Source organism: Fukomys damarensis, unplaced genomic scaffold (genome assembly GCF_012274545.1).
Source record: "Fukomys damarensis isolate Sample0158 unplaced genomic scaffold, DMR_v1.0_HiC HiC_scaffold_5, whole genome shotgun sequence".
NCBI lineage: Eukaryota > Metazoa > Chordata > Mammalia > Rodentia > Bathyergidae > Fukomys > Fukomys damarensis.
In genome coordinates this window covers 56,965,964-56,988,359 of record NW_022900917.1, presented here as the reverse complement: position 1 = coordinate 56,988,359, position 22,396 = coordinate 56,965,964, and the positions used below count along the sequence as shown (strand labels likewise).

At 40.5% G+C, this 22,396-nt stretch overlaps 1 protein-coding gene across 1 annotated transcript in view; it reads right to left on the bottom strand.

The window, feature by feature from the left end:
• Positions 1 to 22,389, bottom strand: part of Alkal1 (ALK and LTK ligand 1) — a 24,601-nt gene extending 2,212 nt beyond the window's left edge. The window contains exons 1-4 of the mRNA XM_033759527.1: positions 22,188 to 22,389; positions 3,522 to 3,575; positions 1,971 to 2,051; positions 828 to 904 (exon numbers count right to left, since the gene is read on the bottom strand). Coding sequence (XP_033615418.1) covers positions 840 to 904; positions 1,971 to 2,051; positions 3,522 to 3,575; positions 22,188 to 22,371 — 384 coding nt within the window. The 5' untranslated portion in view covers positions 22,372 to 22,389 and the 3' untranslated portion in view covers positions 828 to 839. The remainder of the gene's footprint in view (positions 1 to 827; positions 905 to 1,970; positions 2,052 to 3,521; positions 3,576 to 22,187) is intronic.
• Positions 22,390 to 22,396: the final 7 nt, after the last annotated feature.

Genomic DNA, 22,396 nt, shown 5'->3' with positions numbered 1-22,396 from the left:
CACACACACACACACACACACACACACACACTGTAAAGAGATTAGTATTTTTCAATATTTTGTATAGATTCTGTAAATAAGTGTTATAATTTATATTAAGATTTTTTTACAATTTACTTTCCTAAGGCTCGTAGGATAATTAAGCCAGAATAAAAATGTTGACTGATCATTCCTCTTTTGTCAAGTAATAAGCTAGAACAGATGATGGTTACCTAATCATTATGTATTTTTTGGCTTTTATTCTTCTACTTTTCCAATATCTCTGTCTGCTTCTTACACTATATAAAGTTTTTACACCTATTTTTATCTTCTTTATTATATCTGCTAGCCAGTTAAGAAAAGATAGACCTATAAATCCTTTGGTTCATCTAATGTTTATCTGCATAATGTTTCCACACAATAACAGAATAGCACCAAAAACTGTTAAATTAGCTTTTTTAATCACTCAAAGCCAGTAAGAGTGCCAAAAATCTATTTTATCATAAGGCAATCACTGAAAAGAACATTTTAAATCCATTCAATAAAATAATCAGTGTCTTTAGACCAAGCTTGAACACAGAGTGAATAATCCACAGAGTAAGCTTGCTAGGTAGTGCCAAGATCAGCCTCCAACTCTCCTACTTTGTTCAAAGTTTTCTCAAGAGAGTTAGACTGTTAGGGCTGAGGATGGAGCTCATTGGTAGTAGAATGCATGCTCAGCATGTGTGAGGCCCTAGATTTGATCCTCAGCACTACTAAACAAAAACAAAAAGACACAAAAAGCAAAAAAATCCAAAAAAATTAAATAGTGTTATATGGGATAAAAATAAATAAATACATACACTCACAGGGTAAGCATTTTAGGTCTGTGAGCACAGCGGACTCACTGACAATCTTGTTAGCAATCTGGCACATCTTTTGTAATCTAGGAAAAACATTTAGACATAAATTATGTATGTAGTTATAATGTCAGGAAAGTCATGTTAGTTGTCACTAATTCATCTAGCAATAGTTACAATTTAATGAACACCTAATATATCAACTGCTTAACATGGATTTCTCATGGATTTCCCCCAATAACACAATCTAGAAAGTGTGATTTTTATTCTTCATTTAGAGATGAAAGAAGAGATTCAAAATGGTGCTTATCTCATAGCTAGTACACAATTGAGTCCCAAAGCCTTCACTTTCTCCACCACATTGTGCTTTCAGTTAGAGATTTTTCCTTGACTCCAATGCGCTTCAGTTTCCCTAGCCATTTAGTATGAGTTATTTTTGAAAAAGAATTGCAACAAACCTAACTCAACATTCTGAGTAAAATTAAATATTTCTTAAGATGAACAAGCCAGATGATAAGTAACAAAGTACTTAAAATTCATTTTCTTTAAAAGGAAAGTTTAGGCCTGGAAAGGAATTTAAAAACAGGCAACTGAGTTATTCCACACAATCATAATTTGGGCATTTTAAATATTAGCACTTTAGTATTATGTTTGAAATTATTATTAACTTCAGTAACTTAAGTATCCAAAAGAATTCATTAGAGAAAACTGTGAATAACACATGTACCATTATTCAGAAAAAAATCCAGTACCCAGTTTATAAATGACATGATATAAAAATATTTACTTTAAAATAACTTACGAGGGAATTTTGACTTACATTTCATAGTCTTCTTGGTTTTTCATTTATATGAGAGAGTACTTTATTTGTGCCAAGGAATTTGAATAATGATAAAATGCTTCAATCCAGGCAAACATTTTGGTATTTAAGGAAATCTGGCTATTTTCAGATTTGGATATATTTCCAAGTAGAATGTGATTTTATTCCTTATAGTTTTAACAGCACATACAAATCTTAAGCACTGTCAGTGTTATAAATAGTATCCCATGCAGTGTTTAGTCTATTATGTTCCATTTGAAGACAGATGAAGCTTAAAACTACATACATTTATTGCTGGACAAGGATTTTTTTAAACTGCCTAAGTGACTTACAAGCTGGCATTGAGCAATCTCTGGTATTGTGATAGAGGCGATGGAAATGTTTGCTACATTCAGCTGAGAATGTGACTGGCCCTGGAAGACAGGAAGAGAATGCTTATTATAAACACAGGCGTGTTTTCCAAACAAATTGCTAGCACTTTATGGATGATATAATATAACTGTAGTTTACACCCTTCCTTAAAAGAACTTGCTTGAGATCTCTTCCTCTCGCTCAGATTCTGTAGGAGGGAGGGAATTGTGATCTGTGGAAAATAATCTAAATGCATTCCACATTCTCAATGTCTCACATCATGGAACCTTCATTTCCAGTAGAATGCTTTAGAGTAATGGAAATGGAAAAGCCCCAGATAGAAGAGAAAAAATCCGTAGAGAGCAAATTAAGTGGATGTGAGAAAATAAACATTATTGATTTCCATTTTGTTCTCTAGGTTTTTTTATTTGACAGGAAGAGACATTTATTTCACTTTTTAATTAAAGTGATGTGTGTTGTCTTAGTGTTCAAGGCTGTCGTAAGGTAGGAATGACCTTGAGGCTTTCCTCATCTCTCCCTGTGAATCCAAGGCAGGCTCCACTGAAACTCTCATCCTTCCACGTGGTGCCTACCTCCAACAAATGAAAAAGCAGGACAGCCTTCAGACTGGCCAGTAATACTTTGCATCCTTACACATGAGGCAGATGGATCGTCACTCAATCCTCACGATCACAATTTTAAAGTTCATCAACAAATATGGTGCTTGTATTTGATGATGCAGGAAAGCCATATGTGGAAAGCCACACATCTTATATGTGAAAATTGTATCTTTCCTACAGTACAGTCCCGGAATGTAAAGCAGTAAAAGGTACCTGGAATGATTAGGAAGAGTGCGGCAACAGTAAGTGTAAGGGGCAGACTGTTTATAAAAATGTAGTGATTTTTCTATAACTTGGAGCAAGGGATGATTTGAATATGATTCACAACTGCAACTTGACAGAGCATCTCATCTATGTCTAAGTATATCCAAGTCCGTTTCTTCTCTGCCCAGAAAGTTCTGTTGCCCCTGTTGGCTGGGAATACTATCTAAATTCCTCAGTGTGCCATTTAAGATCACACACAATACGATTTTAACCTACCTTTCCAGCCATAAATGTGTCCTGGCCAAATGTATCCTTACCTAAATTCAACCACAGTTCATGCCATCTACCTGGCCTACCCCTAACCACACAGTGAGCCACCACGCTTTGCTCAATGGATTCCTCCTAACAAGATGTTGCTCTCATCCTTGACAAAACCTTGTTCACCCTTAAAGGCTGATGTGAACACCATGTCCACTGTAAGCCTTTCCTGGTTCTCGGCCAAATTATTCACCTCCTGTGTATCCCTAAAGCTTTGTTTATACTTCTTTTATTTATCACAATCTGATTTACATTATAGCTGAATCATGTGAGTAGCAACTCGCTAGACTGAGCCTCTTCTACACATTCATCTTCACATTATCAGTGCCTAACAGCACTCTGCGCCTAATCTTTTTATTTAACTGACTTGCTAATAAACTGTGGGCTTACCTGTGAAGTGCTTTATGAATTTGTCTTTCAGGTTCAAGTCTCTTGGGAATATTTCTGAAAAAAAAAAAAGACTTTAGAGTTTCTAGAATGCACTGCCATTTTTTAAAATATCCTTAATGTGCCAAAATTACAAGCACTAACCAGCTGGATCACTGGCAGTTTGTGAGCTGATCTCAGATCTCTCTCCTCATCCCTGGCCATCCTCTGGGACTCCAGAACTCTAGTAGAGCTCACTGCTTGATTTGCCAGAGCACTTACAGACCTCTCAGACATACACAGTCATGACCAAACATCTCACTTCCTAGCTGCCCCAAACCTGTTCTCCCACCCAAAATTCTCCTGCCATCATAAATGGCACCACCTCAGTTTGAACATCAAGAGGTTACACCTGATTTCCTCTTTCCCTCACCATCCCATCCAACCAATAAATTAGTTCTGCATACTTCACTTCCAAAAATTTTTCCCAGCCCTGCACACATCTGTCTCCCTCTGTTAGCACAGGCTGGCCCAAGCCATCATACTTCTGTGACTGTGCTTTGGCAGCAGCCTCCTAATCCATTGTCTCCTCCTCCTTGTAATCCTTTTTCCCCTGAAGCAGCCAGAGCAAATGAACTGAAATATACTTCAGATCATGGGACTCTCTCACTCCAAAGGCACTGAGCTTAAAATAAAATAGAATTTGACAATCAAGCTGTGTCTCAGACTTCAACTGGCATTTACTAAAAATATGCTGTACAGAAAGTGCAATTTACAAAAATAATTGGGTGCACACATAACTCATTTAGAAGAAGAAAAACCTTAAACCTTACTAAAATATTTGAAACTCAAATTATCTTGGAGGAGTTGTATATTTAAACTTACAATGCTTTTTATTATAGAAGGGCTGCTTGGATGTCAGACATGTAACAGGGAAGTGAACATGTGTCACTTGCCACAGGTAAGACACTTGCCGTGGGTGGATCTCCACTTTATCTTCATGATCATAATTTTAAAGTTCATGAACAAATATGGTGCTTGTATTTGACTATGTGGAAAGCCACATAACTTATATGTGAAAACTGTATCTTTACCATAGTACAGTACTGGAATGTAAAGCAGTAAAAGGTAGCTGACATGATAAGGAAGAGATATTAGGGTATTTAAGTTGATACCCAAAGTAATGAACAACCAATAAATTAGTTTTGTATATTTCATTTCCAAAAATTGAGCAAGAAGAGGCAAAAGGAAGACCTGCCTGTGTTCCAAGGGTTTGATGGCTGAGGGAGAGCGAGCGGAGGTGGGCAAGAGACGGAAGACAAGGATGTCGGCGGACCTGCACTCACTCTAGTTAACAGGCACTGTGCTTAATGACAGGGACTGTGAGGAGGCAAAGGGTTTGGGGCAAGAGAATGACATGGTCAAGCTCCATTTAAACTAAAATTATTATGAAGGACGGAGAAAATAGGAAGATTGGTCAAAGTATACAAAGTTGCAGATATGTAGAATGAGTTAAAGACTTGAGGTACAACATGAGGATTATAGTTTTACAATATTCTATTGTGTGTGGGGTAGTTGATAGGAGAATATATTTTTAGGTGTTCTTAGCATGAACAAGTACCTCTGAGATGATGGATATGTTGATTGACCGTTTCACTACAGTAACCATTTCACTATACATACATTTATCAAAATAGCATGTTGAAGACATTAAATGTAAACGATAAAAAATAAAGTGAAGTGTGCAGTTCAAAAGTCTTTTAACAAATAAACATTAAAAATAAAAATTTAAAGATCATGATGCCCACTATGGGAAAGGAATAATGGATGCAAAGACTATTTTAAATGTTTACAATGCAGTAAATGTGTTTGAGGACAGCACTGGTCCGGCCCTGGATTGGCAAACAACTACTCAGGAGCCACATGTACCCTTGCATCTATGTTAACAAACAAAGTGCTATTGGGACACAGCCATTACAATGCTCACGTGTTATCAGTGGCTGCTTTTTCAATAGCATGCAGAGCTGAATAGTTGTTATTGGGATAATATGCCCATAAAGCCCCGGTCATATACATTTTGGCTCTTCCTATTACAAATTTCCTCAAAAGTACTCTCTTCTTTGTATTAAACTAAAACAGCAAGGGGCCAGGAAAGAGAGCTCAGAGTTGAGAGAGAGATTTTTCAATTTTTAAACATAAGTTTGTGTTCATTTTTTCAGTAAAAAACTGATCAACCGAAAATAAATTTGCATTTCATAAGATACAAATTTTGATAGACTCCTGTCACTGTGCAATCAGGTTATTTATTGTTGCTATTGTTCTATATTTTTATCACATTTTTATATCTGGCTTTGCCAGATACTCCAAGACCCATCTTGTATTACTTTCTGTCTTATCTCTACTATCAGGGATTTCTCCAAAGAGTCCAGGTTCCTTTTATTAGGGAAAGATACAAGAAACTAAGGACCAGGCCCTTTGTGGGCTTGTTGTTACTGAAGTGTGGTGTCTTCTAGCCATGTAGCTCATCGTAAAGGCCCTGGGTTCAATATCCAATACTGCAAAAAAGAAAATAAATGACATATAGTCAGTGCTCCTAATCTACTAGTTCTGTGTCTTGAAGGATTCAACCAACCGTGGATAGAATATACTTTGGCGGGGGGGGCTGCATCATTGCTAAATATGTAGAGACTTTTTCCCGGTCATTATTCTCTAAACAGTACCATATAATAACTGTTTCTATTGTATTTGTATGGACTTAGATTTTATAGGTAATCCAGATGTACACAAAGTTACATGCAAATACTAAATCATGTTGTGAAAGTATTTCAACATCTGGGAATTTTGGTATCTGGAAGGGGGGTCCAGAACAAATGCCGCATAGATTCTGAGGGAAAAATGTTTCTCAATTTAGTTTTCCAGGATTGCCACAACAAAACTCCATAAACCAGATGGCTTACATCACAAGATGCTTATTGCCTTGTGATTCTGAAGGCTAGAAATCTGAGATCACGATGTGGGCAGGGCCATGCTCTCTGTGAAGGCTCAAGGGAAGGACCCTTCCTTGCCTTCTCAGTTTCCTGTGGTTCTAGAACTCCCTGGCGCTCTCTGGCCCTAGCCCCACTCTGCCTTCATCTTGACAGGGCTCCTCCTGCATCCGTGTATCTTCATGCGGCATCAGAATGAAGGATTCCAGAAATACTGAACTAAGGACCCTTCTGCTACATTCTGACATTATTTTAACTAACTACCACATTCAGAGGCCCTAGGGCATGGTGTTAACAATATTTCTTTTTGGTGCAATGTAATTCAACACATACACAAGTCGGAATCTACTTAACAATTGGGTTTTATTATTTGTATCATCAACATCATTTACTTTCACAACAATTTGTTCAAAATCATTTCTGTGTTTTAACCAAGATATCAAAAATATAACTTACCAAATTTCAACGTATGCATAACTTTTACATAAACAAACGTAGAAGCCTTGTTAAATCCCTTGCAAAAGTGATCAGCTGGTCAGTTTGTTAATACAAGTCATTAAGAACCAACTGCAAAGAATATTTCAACTAAACCTTCTCAAAACACATAACAGTTTTGAAACACTCACTCCAGGTAATTTATATTGCTTAAAATTTGTTGCTGCAGTAACATTTAGATTTTTTTCTAATTGTCTAAGTAACTTTGAAAAAGTGAATTATTGAGTACTTATACTTCCTGTCACAAATAGGTTTTAGAGACAGAGTTTATATCCTAATATTGAAAATAGAATGCTTTTGGAAGATTCCAACTGCTTTCAAGACAGGTTTTTTTAAATTATTTTTATTATTGAGCAGTTTCAAATATACAGAAAAATTATGTAATAGAAAATAATCTCACGTACCCAACACCTACTTTCGCCTATTATTAGCATCTTAATATTATTAGCATCTTAATAGCATCCTATTATTAGTACAGCACATTTCTTGCAATTAATGAACCTGTACTGACACATTATTACTCACAAAGGTCCATATTTTATTAGGTATCAGATTTCCCTAGTTTGTGCCTGATGTCCTATTTTTTTCATTTGTCAAATCTCCCAACATTCTTTTGGCTATAACAGTTCCTCATACTTTGTTTTTGATGACTTTGACAGTTTTAAGGAATCCCAGTCCAGTATTTTGTAGAATATCCTTTATTTGGAATTTGTCTTTTTTTTCCCCTTCATGACTAGATTGGTGTTACCAGTTTGAAGGGACCGCACAGGTAAAATGTCATTTTCTTTATGTTGTATCAAAGGAGAACAGTGTCAGTGTTATTTGTGATCAGTGGTTTTGACTTTGGTTACCTAGCTGAGGTAGTATTTGTTTCCATTGTAAAAGTTCTCCCTTCCCATCACCTTCCTTTTTGTTAGAGGTCACTGTGCTGTGCTGTCTACTAGGAGTTATGTTCCTCCTGTCCTTGAGGGTATAGTAGCTGTAGGAATTATTTTAGAATTTGTCTGCATGGGGGGATTTGACTCATGTACCCCAGGTGTTAATTTATTTACTAAACGATTTACTCATAATGATATGCACTCATGGGTATGTATTTTATACACTGAGCTATTATTGAACACTACCTTATTATTTAAATGTTCCAGTTTGGACCACTGGGAACTTTCAGAGGGCTACTGCAAACTTTGTTATACTCATCACTATGTAATTGTATTACTACTGCTACTGTTCTGTATTCTTACTACTTTTTCCATGACTGGCTTTACTAAATACTCCAAGATACACCTTGTATTATTTTCTGTCTGAGCTCTGGTATCAGAAATTTCTCCAAGGTGTCCTGTTTCTTCTTGTTTGCAAACAATGCAAGAAATTAAAAACCAAGCCCTTGGTGGGCCTCTTGTTATATTTTTTTTCCTGTTAAGTTTATTGGTACATTCAAAGCAAACAATACAGTTACATTTATCATTGGGATCTTGTACCTTTACATTACTTACCTTGGTTCTTATTTTTTCCCCATACCACTGCCCTCCCGTCACCTGCTTCGCCCTTCCCTATTTACATGGACCCCTTCTTATTGAGGTGTGGTGGCTTCTAGGCCTTCTCCTCAGACAGAACAAAGAAATATATATATAGGGCCAGGGATTTAGCTTAGTGATTCTGCCACCTGCCTCGCAAGCACAAGGTCCCAAGTTCTATCCCAGGTACCAAAAAAAAGAAATGCATATATGACATGAATGAATGATCTGATTTTTAATACGTCTAGTGTTTAAATTATTTTAAAATTGCACATGGTATTTGATAGAAAATACTTTTGTTATGTACATTATATTTAATGATATAAAGGCTACATTAAAATAACTTTAAGTGATCTGAGTTACAGCACACAGTCTTATTACACGATTCTTATTTCATAGTCACACTCAGTCCCAGTTGTGCAGTGTTCTCTCCTAAAATCTGACAGTTATGCTCTGTCTTCTCAACCGAAGCAAAATTCTCTTTCAAGCCAGACAATGCCAAAGAGGCCCTAATCTTCCTCCCCTATATATCAAGTTAGACAGACAAAATATCTCTAACATCCCTTCCTTCCAAGTCTTATGAAAACATGACAACAAAATTCTCATGTTATATTGTAGGTTTACCAAAGGACAAAATATTAAATGACTTGAGAAAATTTTTTTAAAAATACAAAATCATGCTGAAAAGTAGATTTCTTTCTGGTTTTAAACCACAGAACAAATTAGGTGTTACAAAAACATTCACCATTTGTGGACTGATATCATGGAAATGATTTATTCAGTTACTGGTTTAACTTAGTTAATCCTCCTTCTGATTTAAAATTATGATTTTCATCCCTTAAAAAGAGTTTTATAAAAATGCTAAAACATTTCAAGAACAAATAACATAAACAGTGTTTTACATTGGGGTGACATTTTATGTGCAATTATTAAGAATGACAAACAACACCAGAAAACTGTCAAGCAGAAAACACAGAATACAGGGCTAATATAGTTTGATTAGGCAGCTAGAAGACTTATCAGTAGAATGATCCAGTTCGAGTCCACAGACTGCTGTTGATCTGGCAGTAAATTCATTCCAGCCTAGAAACACAATCTCCAAGAAGCAAAAACTTGCTTTTACTGAGTCCAAAAATAAAGGAAGAGAGCAGGTTAGAAGGCAGAAGCACAGGTTATATGGCAAAAGGTCGGGTTTGAAATTTTTATAGTGAGAATATTCAGCACAGAGTGGTTATGTGAACTTAAAAAACAAAGAAGGGAGAGGAAAACAGATGCATTCCAGAATCAGCATTACAGAGGCAACTGGACTAGAAAGATATCTATGACTATGCAAGGGAACACTCTGAATGTGAAAAATCAGTGGATAAGAATGACACCAGGATGGCTGAAGAAAAGGAGTTCGGGGAGAAAGAATGGTAAGAGAAGCAGGGGAACAAGGTGAGAATAACTGGAAATGTAGGAATCACTTGAAGAGGGCAGGAAGGGGTCATCAGCGGCAAAGCATCCAAGGTGCAGGGGTCATGGCTTGGATCTAAAACATCCCTTCAAAGGTGAGCTGATGGGTTTTAGGGAAGTGATTGGACTATGCAGGTGATAACCTCACGGATCCATTGATGAGTTCGTTCATAGATGAGTGGGATATGAGGGGGTGGGGCCTAGTTAAAGGGAGTGAGTCGCAGGAGCATGACACTGGGGACTATATTTTACCCTTAGTGTCTGTGTCTCCCTCCCTCCCCTCTCTCCTTTTCCCTCTCCCTCTCTCTGCATTTTTCTCTCCTCTCATGGCTGCCATTAAGAGAGCAGCTTTCCTCCACCACATCCTTCTGGTAACGAAGCAAGCTGACTGAATGAAGCCTCTGAAAGCAGCAGCCAAAGGAAACTTTTTTCCTTTAGCTTATCTCTCAGCTATTTTGTCACAGGAACAAAATCTGGCCAACATGAAAACCTGATACTGAGAAGCGGAACTGTTGCTGTAGCTATATCTGATCATGTGGCTCAATAGCCTCTGGAACTGGTTTGCAGGAGAAGTTTGGAAGTTTGGAGACACAGGCTATAAAAGCCTTAGAATGCCAGAGTTCAACGGATGATTCTAGTGCGAGTCCGAAGAGCAGAATGCTGACAGTAAGAGCAGTCTCAGGAAGTTTCAGGCGGGAATGAGGACTCTGGTGGAAACTGTCACATTCTGGCAAATAATCTGTCTACATTTTGTCTGTGCTTTGAGTTTTGCACGAGGCTGATCTCACAGAGGAAATTTCAAGGCAGGTCAATATTTCAACAGTAGGATTGCTCGCTATATTTAGCCAGATTTACAGTAAGAATTGGGAAGAATGAGCAGAGCAGGTAGATGTGAAAAACTTACAGTATGGCTAGAAAAGAAGCATGTGTAAAAGGAGGGTCAAGGAAGATGTGACTGCTGAAAAGATTAATGATGCTGAAGAGAAGAGAGGACTGTGGAAGGATGCCTGAAGGCATCTCAGGAATCGGCCAGACTCCTACCTATCACAGGCTCCAATGCATAATAGTGTGAATGCATTTGAAGAACTTAGGTTTAAGAAGACAGCACTGGGGTATCCTGCTGACTGAGGGCCTCCTAGATGTTGTTTCCCCAGGATTCATCTCACTGTGCTCAGCCTCAAGTCACCCAGAAGCCACAGCAGCTGAGGTCCAAGCAGGCCTGGCTACTGCTCAAGCTGGCCTGGCTGCAGACCTTGGCATTGTCCAGAAGATGCTGGTTTTGCAAGCAAGCAGAATGCAAGAGTGTGGTATCACACAGTGTTCCACTGAGGTCTCAAAGATAGGCCTGGGAGGCCAGGCAGTGTGTGACAGAATGAGCATCCCAGCAGGCAGCCCCTGAGAGAGTAACACATGGCCCAGCGAGCGTGAGGCCAAAGTTGTGGTAGAGATTCCAGGAAGTTAGAGATGCCAAGAACATGTAACTTTTGGCAAAGAAAGCCACAGGCAGGGAGCAGAACCAGCCTAGAAGTCAAGTCACATGGAATGCAAACTGCAAAGCCGTGGTTGCAGGGCTGCCCAACACCTTTGAAGCTCCCATCATTCCACCAAGTGACCTGGACGTGGGGCTATAGGACTTACTGTGCACCCTGTTGGCTTTGGTCTTGCTTTGATCCTATTCTTCTTCTCTATACTCTTATTTTCCCTTTTGGAATAAAATATGTATTGTTCTGTGACATTGTATGTTGGAAATACATAACCTGCCTTTTAATTTGTATAGGGGTTCACGGCTGAGAGCTTCCCTTGAGTCTCAGAAGACTGGATTTGCCAAAAGTCTTGTGTTCAGTGGTAAGGCTCTCAGTTAGTGCTTGCAGCATGAGGGCTCTAACTTCATCAGATTAATCCAATGATGAGATCATGACTTGGTGACGTATTGGGAAGCAATGGAAATTGAGGAGGTTGTACATAGCTGAAGGGAGTAGGTTCCTGGGGCATGACCTTGGGGATCATATCTGGTGCATGACTCCTCCTTTTTTCTCTTTTTGATCTCTGCTTCCTAGCTGCCACGAGATGAGTAGCTTTCCTCCACTATGCCCTTCTGCCATGATATTCTGCCCTGCCTCAGGCCCAAAGTAATGGAGCCAACATGGACTGAAGCTTCTAAACCTGTGAGCCAAAATAAATATTTCCTCCTTTAGGCCGCTGGTGTCAGGTATTTTGTCATAGTAAAAGGAAGCTGACTAGCAGCATATCAGGTATGATAAACACTGTCTCATGCCCATCATGGGTGAGCTGAAGTCTAGGTTGTGCCATGGGCAGAAAGAGAAAATGGAAGATGAGGGTGGTGCATTGGCAAAGGAAGTCAATCTTGTTCTGTGGTTTTCCATTAATCATGACTTTTTATTTTCTATATTTCTGGTGATTTGACATCTTAGAGCCTTCTGACCCTGAATGGACTGAATGGACTTCCTTGTGTTAACTATTAGAGATGGCAAAAGACTCATCTGCAAACTTGCCTTTCAGATTCCAACCAGTCAGTCCAGACTCCACTCCCCACACATCATCTACTGGGCTCTCAGACTCGGAGCCATTGTACCCTTACCTTAATCACTCTACACCCAGACACAAGACAACTAGAGACAGCCAGCCCTTCATACCAGAGTTCACTGAAATCAGTTACACTAACCAATCCTATGCCTGCTTACCAGTAAAAGTCCCAGCTCTGCTCTCTCTCTTCCTGGCCTCCCTGGAACTGAATGTGTCCTGCCTCCTGTTCCTAGGGGCCTATCAAAACAAACTCCTTCCATCACGACAACCATTTTCATGTCTCTGTATCTCACTGTATCTGCACGAAACAAACCCCAGGTATATTTTTAAACATGGGTGATGGTAGATCTGGGGAGGAATGGTAATCTAATATTTTTTTACATTCTCTAACATCAATGCAAACAGTAGTTACAAGAAAGCTTTATTTATCCTTATTCTACAAAAACAAAATTTCCTAAATACTTTGATTCCTAGATGAAGCAGTGGAATTTGCTGAGCAGAAAGAATTTTCCAGCCTACTTCAAAATATCCCACTGTGAACATTTTTTAAATGTGTAATTTAATCACTATATGTTTTACAATTTCAATGTGTCCCTCAAAAGTCCATATTTTAAAGTCCTGGTCCCCAGCCCATGGGGATTTGTGGAGCTGTATAACTTTTAAAAGGTCAAATCTAGTGGCAGGTCTTCTGAGTCCAGAGGTGTTCCCTTGAAAGAAAGAGTGAGACCTCAACCTCTTCCTTTTCCTGTCCTTTTTACCTCCACCATGAGGTAAGCAGTTTTTCCATACCTTGCTGCCATGATATGCTGCCTCATCGCAGGCCCAAAACCAATAGGGCCAATTAATCATGCACTGAACTCTCTAAAACTATGAGCCAAAATAAACCTTTTCTCTTTATAAGGTGATTGTCATATTTCACAGTAACAGAAAATTGATTAACACAACCTGATTACCATAATGTTAAAAGTTTCCAAGGTTATTGAAAATACCTAATTAGATAGGGAAACAGAATAAGGAGTCAGAGGAAATGTTTTATCCTAAGTGGAACACAGATGGGTTTAGAAGAATGTATGTATAAAATCACCAACAATAATAAAACTGAACCTACATTGAATTTGTCAGCATATAGATAAATCAGTTTACTACTTATTATCTACAAAACCTAGTCTGTTAGGTTTCTTTTCTTTTTTCTAAGTTATTTTTTCATTTTCACTCTATAGAAAAACTTTTCAAGGACTTGCTATTTAACACTTAATTAATGTAGTATTAATGAGTAATTATTTAATGTAGTGATTCATTTTTATTCCTTAGACTTAAAATTCAAAACTACAAATCTTGCCCTATTTAAGCAAGACTTTTCAAATTGCAAAGAAATTCAAGTGACAGTCACAGGAAAAAGTTACACAAAGATAGTATCCCTTACCCAACAAGCACATTGTTTTTCTTTTCTTGCAACAGGCACAACTTCTGACAGCAGAAAATCTCTCATAAATAAATGCAGCCATGGTGACATTCATCTTTTCAGGCTCACCATTACTCAGATGCATGTCCTATTGCAGGACATGTGAGCGAGAAGCCACAAGCCTGTGCACCTGCAAAACAAGAGTCCTGCCAGGCACTCCACACACTCCCGATGGGCTTTTCCTCACAGTACAGCTGCGGCACATGGAAGCCAGAGGCACACCGTGTCTGAGGCTGCAATAAGCCTAAACCCATGTTCCGTCTCTATAAGAGACCTATATCATGGAAATGATCAAGATCCAATTTGATACTATCAATATACTTTTTACTAAACTATCGGCTAGAAATAATCATCTTTTGAGGCTTTACTTTTTCATTGTTTTTGTCTTTGCACAAGTAACTATCACTTCATAAAGATAATATTTCTTAGGTTGGCTTATGTAATTAGTCTTATGTCCACAGAGAAAACACAGTCTACCACATATGAATTAGATAGACAAATGATTAAAATGAACAGCAGTTATGGATTTTGTATAATTCAAATGGAGATGTACTTTTCAAGAATAGCCTTTAAATTTTAGATGAGTAACTTGCCCTTTTACCAAACTTATCTCTAGACACTGACTCTTCCACTAGATAACAGTGTATCTCTTCATCTGGCAGTTGGTGTGTCACTGTTTTTTCTGGCTCCTTTGTAGCCACCTTGACCACCTCTCTGCCTCTTCGTTACCTTTCCTTCTCTCTTCCATACCTGACTAAAGCCCAGCCTTATCTTCCTAGTGTCCACTAGGTGCTGAAGGAGGCCAACTGACCTGCAATGGCTGAAACATTTCCCTAAGTGGGACCCTCAAAGCCTAACCCCATGAACTTTGAATAAATCCTAATTTTTTTAAAGCATGGATAATAGTGATTTACATACAGTTTCCTTTTCTGCCAAACATCATGGTGCTTATATAGTGATTTTCCAAGAAGGAAGCTAATGGCCATGTTTCTGAAACCAGCAGGCCAAAGAAGCTTACTTCACAGACTATTTTTCAAAATGCACTGAAATATGTGGTTATCGTGTGGTAGGTGCAGAAAGGAGTGGTCATTTTAGACAATGAATGTGGCTGAAGGGTGGTCAGCAATTGTCTTTTTTTTTTTTAGAGCAACTATCTTTATATAGAAGAAAATTTGCAGAAGATTTTGACCACCCTTTTCTTTCCCACACTCCTCAATTTAAAAATCAGGTGGTTCAATGGTCGGGCATGGTAGTGCATGCCTGTAATCCCAGCGCTCGGGAGGCTGAGGCAGGAGGATCACTGTGAGTTTGAGACCAGCCTGGGCTACATAGTGAATTCCAGGTCAGTCTCAACTACATAGTGAGACCCTGTCTCAAAAAACAAACAAACAAACAAAAAAATCAGGTGGTTCAAAAATGATATGCAGACCTTCCGGGTGCACACACACTGATACACTATACCAAGGGCCAAGTGCAAGAATCACATCTAAAACTTGCATGTAGTCCCATGAAACTTATGTTAAGAACCACTGCTCTAGGATAGGCTAGATGGTTCTCAAAGGGGAAATAGAATAAGAGATGGAGGGAGGTTGGAAAGGTGGGAAGGGATGAGGGATTAAAAAAGGAATTAAGATGTGTCATGAACACAGACCAACTCCACACAAGGAATGTAAACAGTATGCATGTACAAAGAAAGAGATGGAGGTTAGGAAGGAGGGAAGGGAAAGAGGATGAAAAAAGGGATTAAGATGTGTTGTGTGCATATACTAACTCTCCACTATGAATGTAATAATTACATACTGCATACATGTACTAAAAAGGAATTTTTTAAATCCCAGTTTTGGTAGCCAATATAGCGGTTGGAAAGTAGTGCCCTAGGACTATGTTATCCTGAGAGGGAAAAGCAGCACTGGGTGATTCTGTCAACTTCCTGCACAGAAGTTCATTACTTGGCAGTTGGCCTGCAAGCAGGCAAAGTTACTGCCAGAAGCACTGTGAATGGGTAGAAACTCATGAGTTTAAGACCCTTGGATTTTACAGTGAGTGTTTATAATCACAGCACAGGTAGACTTATGGTCATAGCACCTGTCAAATACACATGGTAAAAAAAATCACGTGACCTTCCCACCTCCACTTCTTCCCATGATAACAGTTTTCAATAAAACAAACAGCTTCAGGTAATTCTTAAAATAAAATATTTTAAAATATTAAAATGAAATGTGATTGATGTTTGTTTGGCTCCAGTGATTATTTCCCTAATGTGTACATAATATCAAAACTTCAGGGTGCATGACTTAAATGTATAAAATATAATTTTTCATAAATTAAAATACCCACCTACCCCCTTCCTTGGTAACATGCAAAGCATCAAAAATTGTTATCTTTTATCCATGTGGGAGAAACTGTTACTCACCAGGTATGACTATCTAAGTGGGTAGATAGAATAGCAAAAGACTTGCACAGAACAAATAAAATTCCCATTATTACCAATTCCAAACAGTATTCAAATACATCTGGGTTTCTGTAAAAATTTTATCAGAACTGTGCAATCGCATATGTGGAGGTCAGACATGTTTGAACATGGAAATAACTGCAGAGGTTTCTCACAGGTAGAGGGCTGAAATATTGGGAAATACACATTTGTTCCTCTCACTCCTTCCTGGCATACAAGTCCTAAACTCCTTGGGAGCTCCACAGCCATCATATCTTATTTCATACTAGTGAGATGGCCGGGTGCTGGCAGCCCCTAGGTAGCTTCAAGATGGGGACTGGTTACTAGAAACACCAAAGCAGCATTCCTTGCTGTTGATCACCAACGGCCAGTGATTTAATAAATCATACCTATGTAATAAAGCCTCAAGAGAAACCCAGACAGGGTTCTGAGAGCATCCAGCAGCTGTACAAGTACAGGCTCATGGAGTGTGGCTCTCCCTGCATTCCCCTTTCCCCGCACCTTCCCTTGTGCCCCTCTTCATCTGTATCCTTTGTAATATCCTGTATAATAAACTGGCAAACAAACACAGTAGATCCCAGAGTTCTACTAACTTCCCTAGCAAATTGAACGTAGAATTTGAACCTGTGAAAAGAATTATGGAGATCCCAGTTTGTACCCAGTTGGTCACATCAGAGAAGAAACTCAAGATGGGGTGGGACTGGTTCAGGACACTTAAAATGGAGTCAGGAGGCCATTATTACCCTAATCTCAGGTATATTCACACCTAGAACTTTGAACTGAGCTCCAGAACCACCCTCTACACACACACACACACACACACACACACACACACACACACACACAGAACCAGGATTCAGGCTGACCTGCGCACAGGCCAAACTGCAGGTTCCCAAAATGATGCTGACCTCTGCGCGCCATCTGTATATAGACTCCTCCCCCAAACTACCTAGAGGCTAAGTCCACACCCAATCCCCTTCTTACACCACAGCATAACATTTGCCAGTGACAACAGTAACACCTGACTAACAAGTGAGGGAATTTCCAACCCCGGTGGTTTAAAGCTATAAATACAGATATCATGTTGTAAAATCTCATAGTATATTTTCAAGATTATTGAAATCCGTTTTTCCATACTGAAATCCTAGTTAGACCCAAATAAATATATTTGCCTTTGGTCCTGAAGAGGCTGACAATATGCTCATTTGATGGTGAGACATTTCAGAGGCCTGGACATGGCAAGTGAGTTTCAAACAGGAGCAGTGTTGGGCACTGGGCACTCCTCCTGTGGGGAATGGCCCTATCTCCAGGTAGATAATGTTAGGATTGAAGTAGGTTCGATGACACCTTACTGATATTCCGTGCAGAACAGCCTGCTTGCTTGAGGAGGAATCCCCACACCCATGCCTTTTGAAGTAGCAGAAGTCTTCTGTGCTGACAATGAGATGCAAGATCAGAGGAAAAAAGTTTGTAGGCATGAGTATCACAGAGGGCTGTTCATCATCACTGAAAGCTCTAAAAGGTTCACCATCGCTGGCCTAGGTAAATAGATAGAATTTCAACAGAAAAAGATGAAAGAAGAACCTTCCAGAACAAAGAACAGCATCTGTGAGGAGCAGGTACAGGACTTGAGGGGCACAGGGGCAGTCCCAGGAGAGCTGCAGAAAGAGGAGGTGAAAAAAGAACGGAAAAGGTGGGGTTAGAACTTTCTTGGAAATTCAAGAGAAGCCACTGTGACTTGTGACTAGGAAAGAACCAGCCCAATAGTACTTATAAGGAATGTTTACTTGTAACTCCTCGGGATAACCTCACCAAAATGATCTTCACCATTTCTCTTTAAACTCCATACGTATCAGCAAAGTTTTACATGAAAACACAAATTTGACTCTAGAAAGTCTGCAGAAAAAGTATAACTATTTCCTGAAATCTCTTGAAAAGAAAGCGGTTACACAGGGGACACACTACACATTAAAACTTCCCAGCAGTCCTCCTTACACTCTTGCCTCCCCACTTTCCACCTCTTCTCAAACTCATCCAAACCACTTTTTTACCCCACAGTGCCCCATCTCACAGCCTTCTGATTGCATCTGTATTTCAGTGGGTGAGTACCGAGTATCTCTTTCTAATAACAGGCTGTATGCGCTTCCTTCTGTTGGCAGGATAATCAGAGAAAATGGGAGGAAAGTTCAGGAATACGAGGGTGAGAGTAAAGGTTATGAAATCTCACCATTTCTAATTCTTACCCCAGTAAGATGAATTGGCCAGGGTACTAAGATTTGGGAAGACAATCTAGTTCACTGTGACACTCTCACGAGGGCTTGAACCACGGCAAAGGGAAGGACAAGAAGAGGAAGAACTAGATTTGAGACATTTGTTGAAGGATTTATTTGGTGAACTGACCTTCTCAAGAATGACAGTCAACCACAGTTGTTAACTTCATAACTCTAGGTCCATCAGAGCAACCTCAAATGTGTCCTGAAGGCTAAATGAGTGGGTGAATGCAGGTGTGATGAACAGGAGGGTCACAGGAGAAAGGAGAGCAGCAGGGCATGGTGGTGCATGCCTGTAATCCCAGTACTCAGGAGGCTGAGACAGGAGGATCACCCTGAGTTCAAGACCAGGCTGAACTGCATAGTGAGATCCTCTCTCCAAAAAAAAAAAAAAAAAAAAAAAAAAAAAAAAGAAGAAAAAAAAAAAACAAATGAGAGAGAATAAGAGAGTGAGAGCCAAGCATGATAAAATACCAGTGCTCTTGGGAACTGTACACTCAGTCCCACCCACTCACCCTCTTCAGTTCAAGAAAGATACTGTCCTTGCTGGTCCAAAGGCTTTTGTTTAACTGAGAATAGCTCTTCCACTTCCAGCCTTACATCAGCATATGACGAAGTTGCCTAACTGCTAAAAAGGGAGAATGCATAATTGCATGTTATAATACTGTGAAAGATATTTTTGTTGTTGTACAGTACAAGTCCTAAAATCCCTTGAATCTCTGAAATACTCCTGTTTTGCATATTAATGAACTGACTGGCAACAACTAGCCTCTAGGTAGGTTCAAATCATCGAGGCAGGGTAGAGAGTTAGGACTCCCTCTGGGGAGGGCTGAAGGTTAAATTGATCACTCTGACCAATGATGTAATCAATCATGTCTATGTAATGAAATGCAATTATTTTGTTTGTTTGGCACCGAGATCAAACTCCAGCCCTTGTACTTGCGATGCAAGCACCGGAACCACTGAGCTAAATCCCAGGCCCACATAACTATGTAATGAAACTTCCTCAATGAAAATCCCAAAACACAAAGCTCCCGGAGATCCCTGTGCAGACACTTACGGGAGGTGGAGGGCTCAGAGAGAGCAGAGGAGCTCATGCTCTTTATGCTGCGATCTATGCGTATCTCCATCTGTGTGTCCTTTGTAATACTTATCATACATCAGTAAATGTGTTTCCCTGAGTTCTATAAGCCACTCTAGCAAATTAATCAAACCCGAGGAGTGGACTGTGAGATCCCCAACTGATAGTCACTCAGAAGCACAGAGAAAAGACTGGCACCTGAAAGGCAGGGGAGGGGAGGGGAGAGTAGTCTTAGGATTGAGTTCTCGGCCTATGGGATCACACGCGTACACATACACACACACACACACACACACACACACACCCCAGGTAGGTGTGAGACTGAACTGAATTACACGACCAGCCGCTGGTAGCCTCTGCTTGTTTGATGTGGGGGAGGGGAGACCCCACACCTCTGATGTCAGAAGGGATCTGTGTTGTGAGTATAGTAGGAGAATCTGAGCCTGAGTTTGTTTTTTTCTACCTGCATGAGCAGCAAGGATTTCAGAATCCGGGGCAAGTATATTATGCTGGGTGTTGATGCTTATTATGTTGAAAGCAAGGATGAGAGTTCTTCGCCTCCGGGATGTGAAAAATGTTTCCTCTTGCATGAGCTGTGACACTTGCCACCTCCTGAGCATATCCCATGAGAACACCCCCATGGGTTCTGTCTTCTCTGTATTGATGTCTTGCTTGTCCCTGATCCCTGTCCAAGCACTCTCTCTATCCAGAATTCACCTCCAATGTAATGAGCCACCCTTTTCTTCCCCGGGGGAGCTGAGTACAATAATCAAAAGACAAAACCACCATGCACAGCCACGGAAAGCAAGAGACTTGAGTGACCTGTAGGTCACTTTCTGTCAGGCTATCTTGCTTTGCACAACTTCAATTATTGCCACTGTTAACTTTAACTAAAGGGTTTCATCTTCTCTCTGTCAGCAGTGCCAGTGAGTCTTCGCTGCCTTTAACCAAAGAGAGAAGATCTATTAAAATCTAGATGAAACAGAGTCTGCATTAAGGTGTTACCATAAATGTTGCTGTTTGAGACTTTCTCTCACTCCTTTCTCATTCCAAAGGGACACTGCATGCTCTGAGATAAATATTTGGGTTGACAGTAACTGTAAATGGAAGTGTTGGATCAGTGTGGCATTATCATGGCATGCCCGGTTATTGTCCCAGTTCCCTTCCTGAGGGCACTCCACCTGCCAGTCAGACTGAAAGGCTCAGGCTGGGTCTTCCTCGCACCTTGCTCGCACCCACTAAGCCTCCCAATGCCTCCCCACCACCTTCTTCTGCTTCATATCCACCTGCAGAACAGAACACTGCTTTCCATTTTCATTCAATGTAGGTGGCACCAGCTCCCTGCCACACACACCCTGGGTGTGCTGGAAAGAGCTCTGCCCTAAGTAGCCCCAGCCCGCTACACGATGGTTGGATATAAAGACAAGCATTCAGTAAGACTGTGGAGTGAATGAATATGTGTTTGTCATCACATTATGAAATAAGAGCAATATTAAGAAGTAGGAGGCAGAAGAGGCTTTTGGAGCTACCGTGAGAGCCAGGTGGAAGGTACTGGGCATCCTGACACACTGGAGCTTGGTCCTCTCACAAAGTTGGATGCAGTGGCCCTGATGATGGACCCTTTTATCACTTGGCCCCCTTTGCTGTGGACCTGAACACCCAGAGTAGCCTGTTGTCCTTCCTCACCACCTTGCTTCCTGCCCTGTGTCTTGTATCCCTCCCCACACACAGCCCAGCTGCCCCTGGCCTCCTTTCCTCTGCTTTCCTTTATTTCCTCCTCATTCATAGGGCTTCTCTAACTTAAAGTGTCTCAGAGCCCCTATATAGCGTCAACTTTTTCTCCCTCCTCATTCCCCTCCCCTAAGTAGGCATCAAAGCAACAGGAATGTGAGTGTCCAGCATTGATTTGGAAGCAGCTGGTAACATTTGGTCTTCACAACAGACTCAGGAAAGGTCCGAGTTGCCATCTGTCACAACAACCAGCAGATTTCCCTGTCAGGGTCCTGATTCCTGTGGTCAGCTTGAAGGGACAAGGAAAGGGCATTCCTAAAAATGTTTAAGTGTCTCAGGCCAGTGTGCTACTTAATTCTCAAAAAGACACACGACCCAGAAATGAGAAGCTGGCAGGTGCATAACCTGTTCACTTTCCCGAGCCCGTGGGACCAAAACCCAGATCGTCCAGCAATTTTCTTAGTTCCTTTCCAAAGAGGCCTGCCGTACCAGGAAAGGGGCAAAGAAAATTGGCTTCTTTACCAGCCAATTTTTGTTATTTAAGCTCAACTATGGTAAACCTAATAAAACATCATCTCTTTCCCCAGAAAGGGACTCTGCAAGGATGGGATGGTCAAGCTTCCCAAACCCCGTTTAGCTCCAAAAGTAATCTGGCAATCGCCAGGCTCACGTAACCCATGGCATGGGGTCCACCGGGCTTACCTGCGCTCCGGGAGGCACTGGGAGCCAGGCCGGCCCCAGCCGCGGGAAGGAAAATCAAAGGCTTCGGCTCCGGCACACGCGAGGCTCTGAGCCCCCGCGGTCGTCCCTGGGTCTCCTGCGGGGACAGAGCCAGCGCCAGCAGGAGGAGAGCGGGCAGCGGGCCACCTGGCTTAGCCGGCTGCATGTCCTTCTTGGTGCAGGAGACGGCA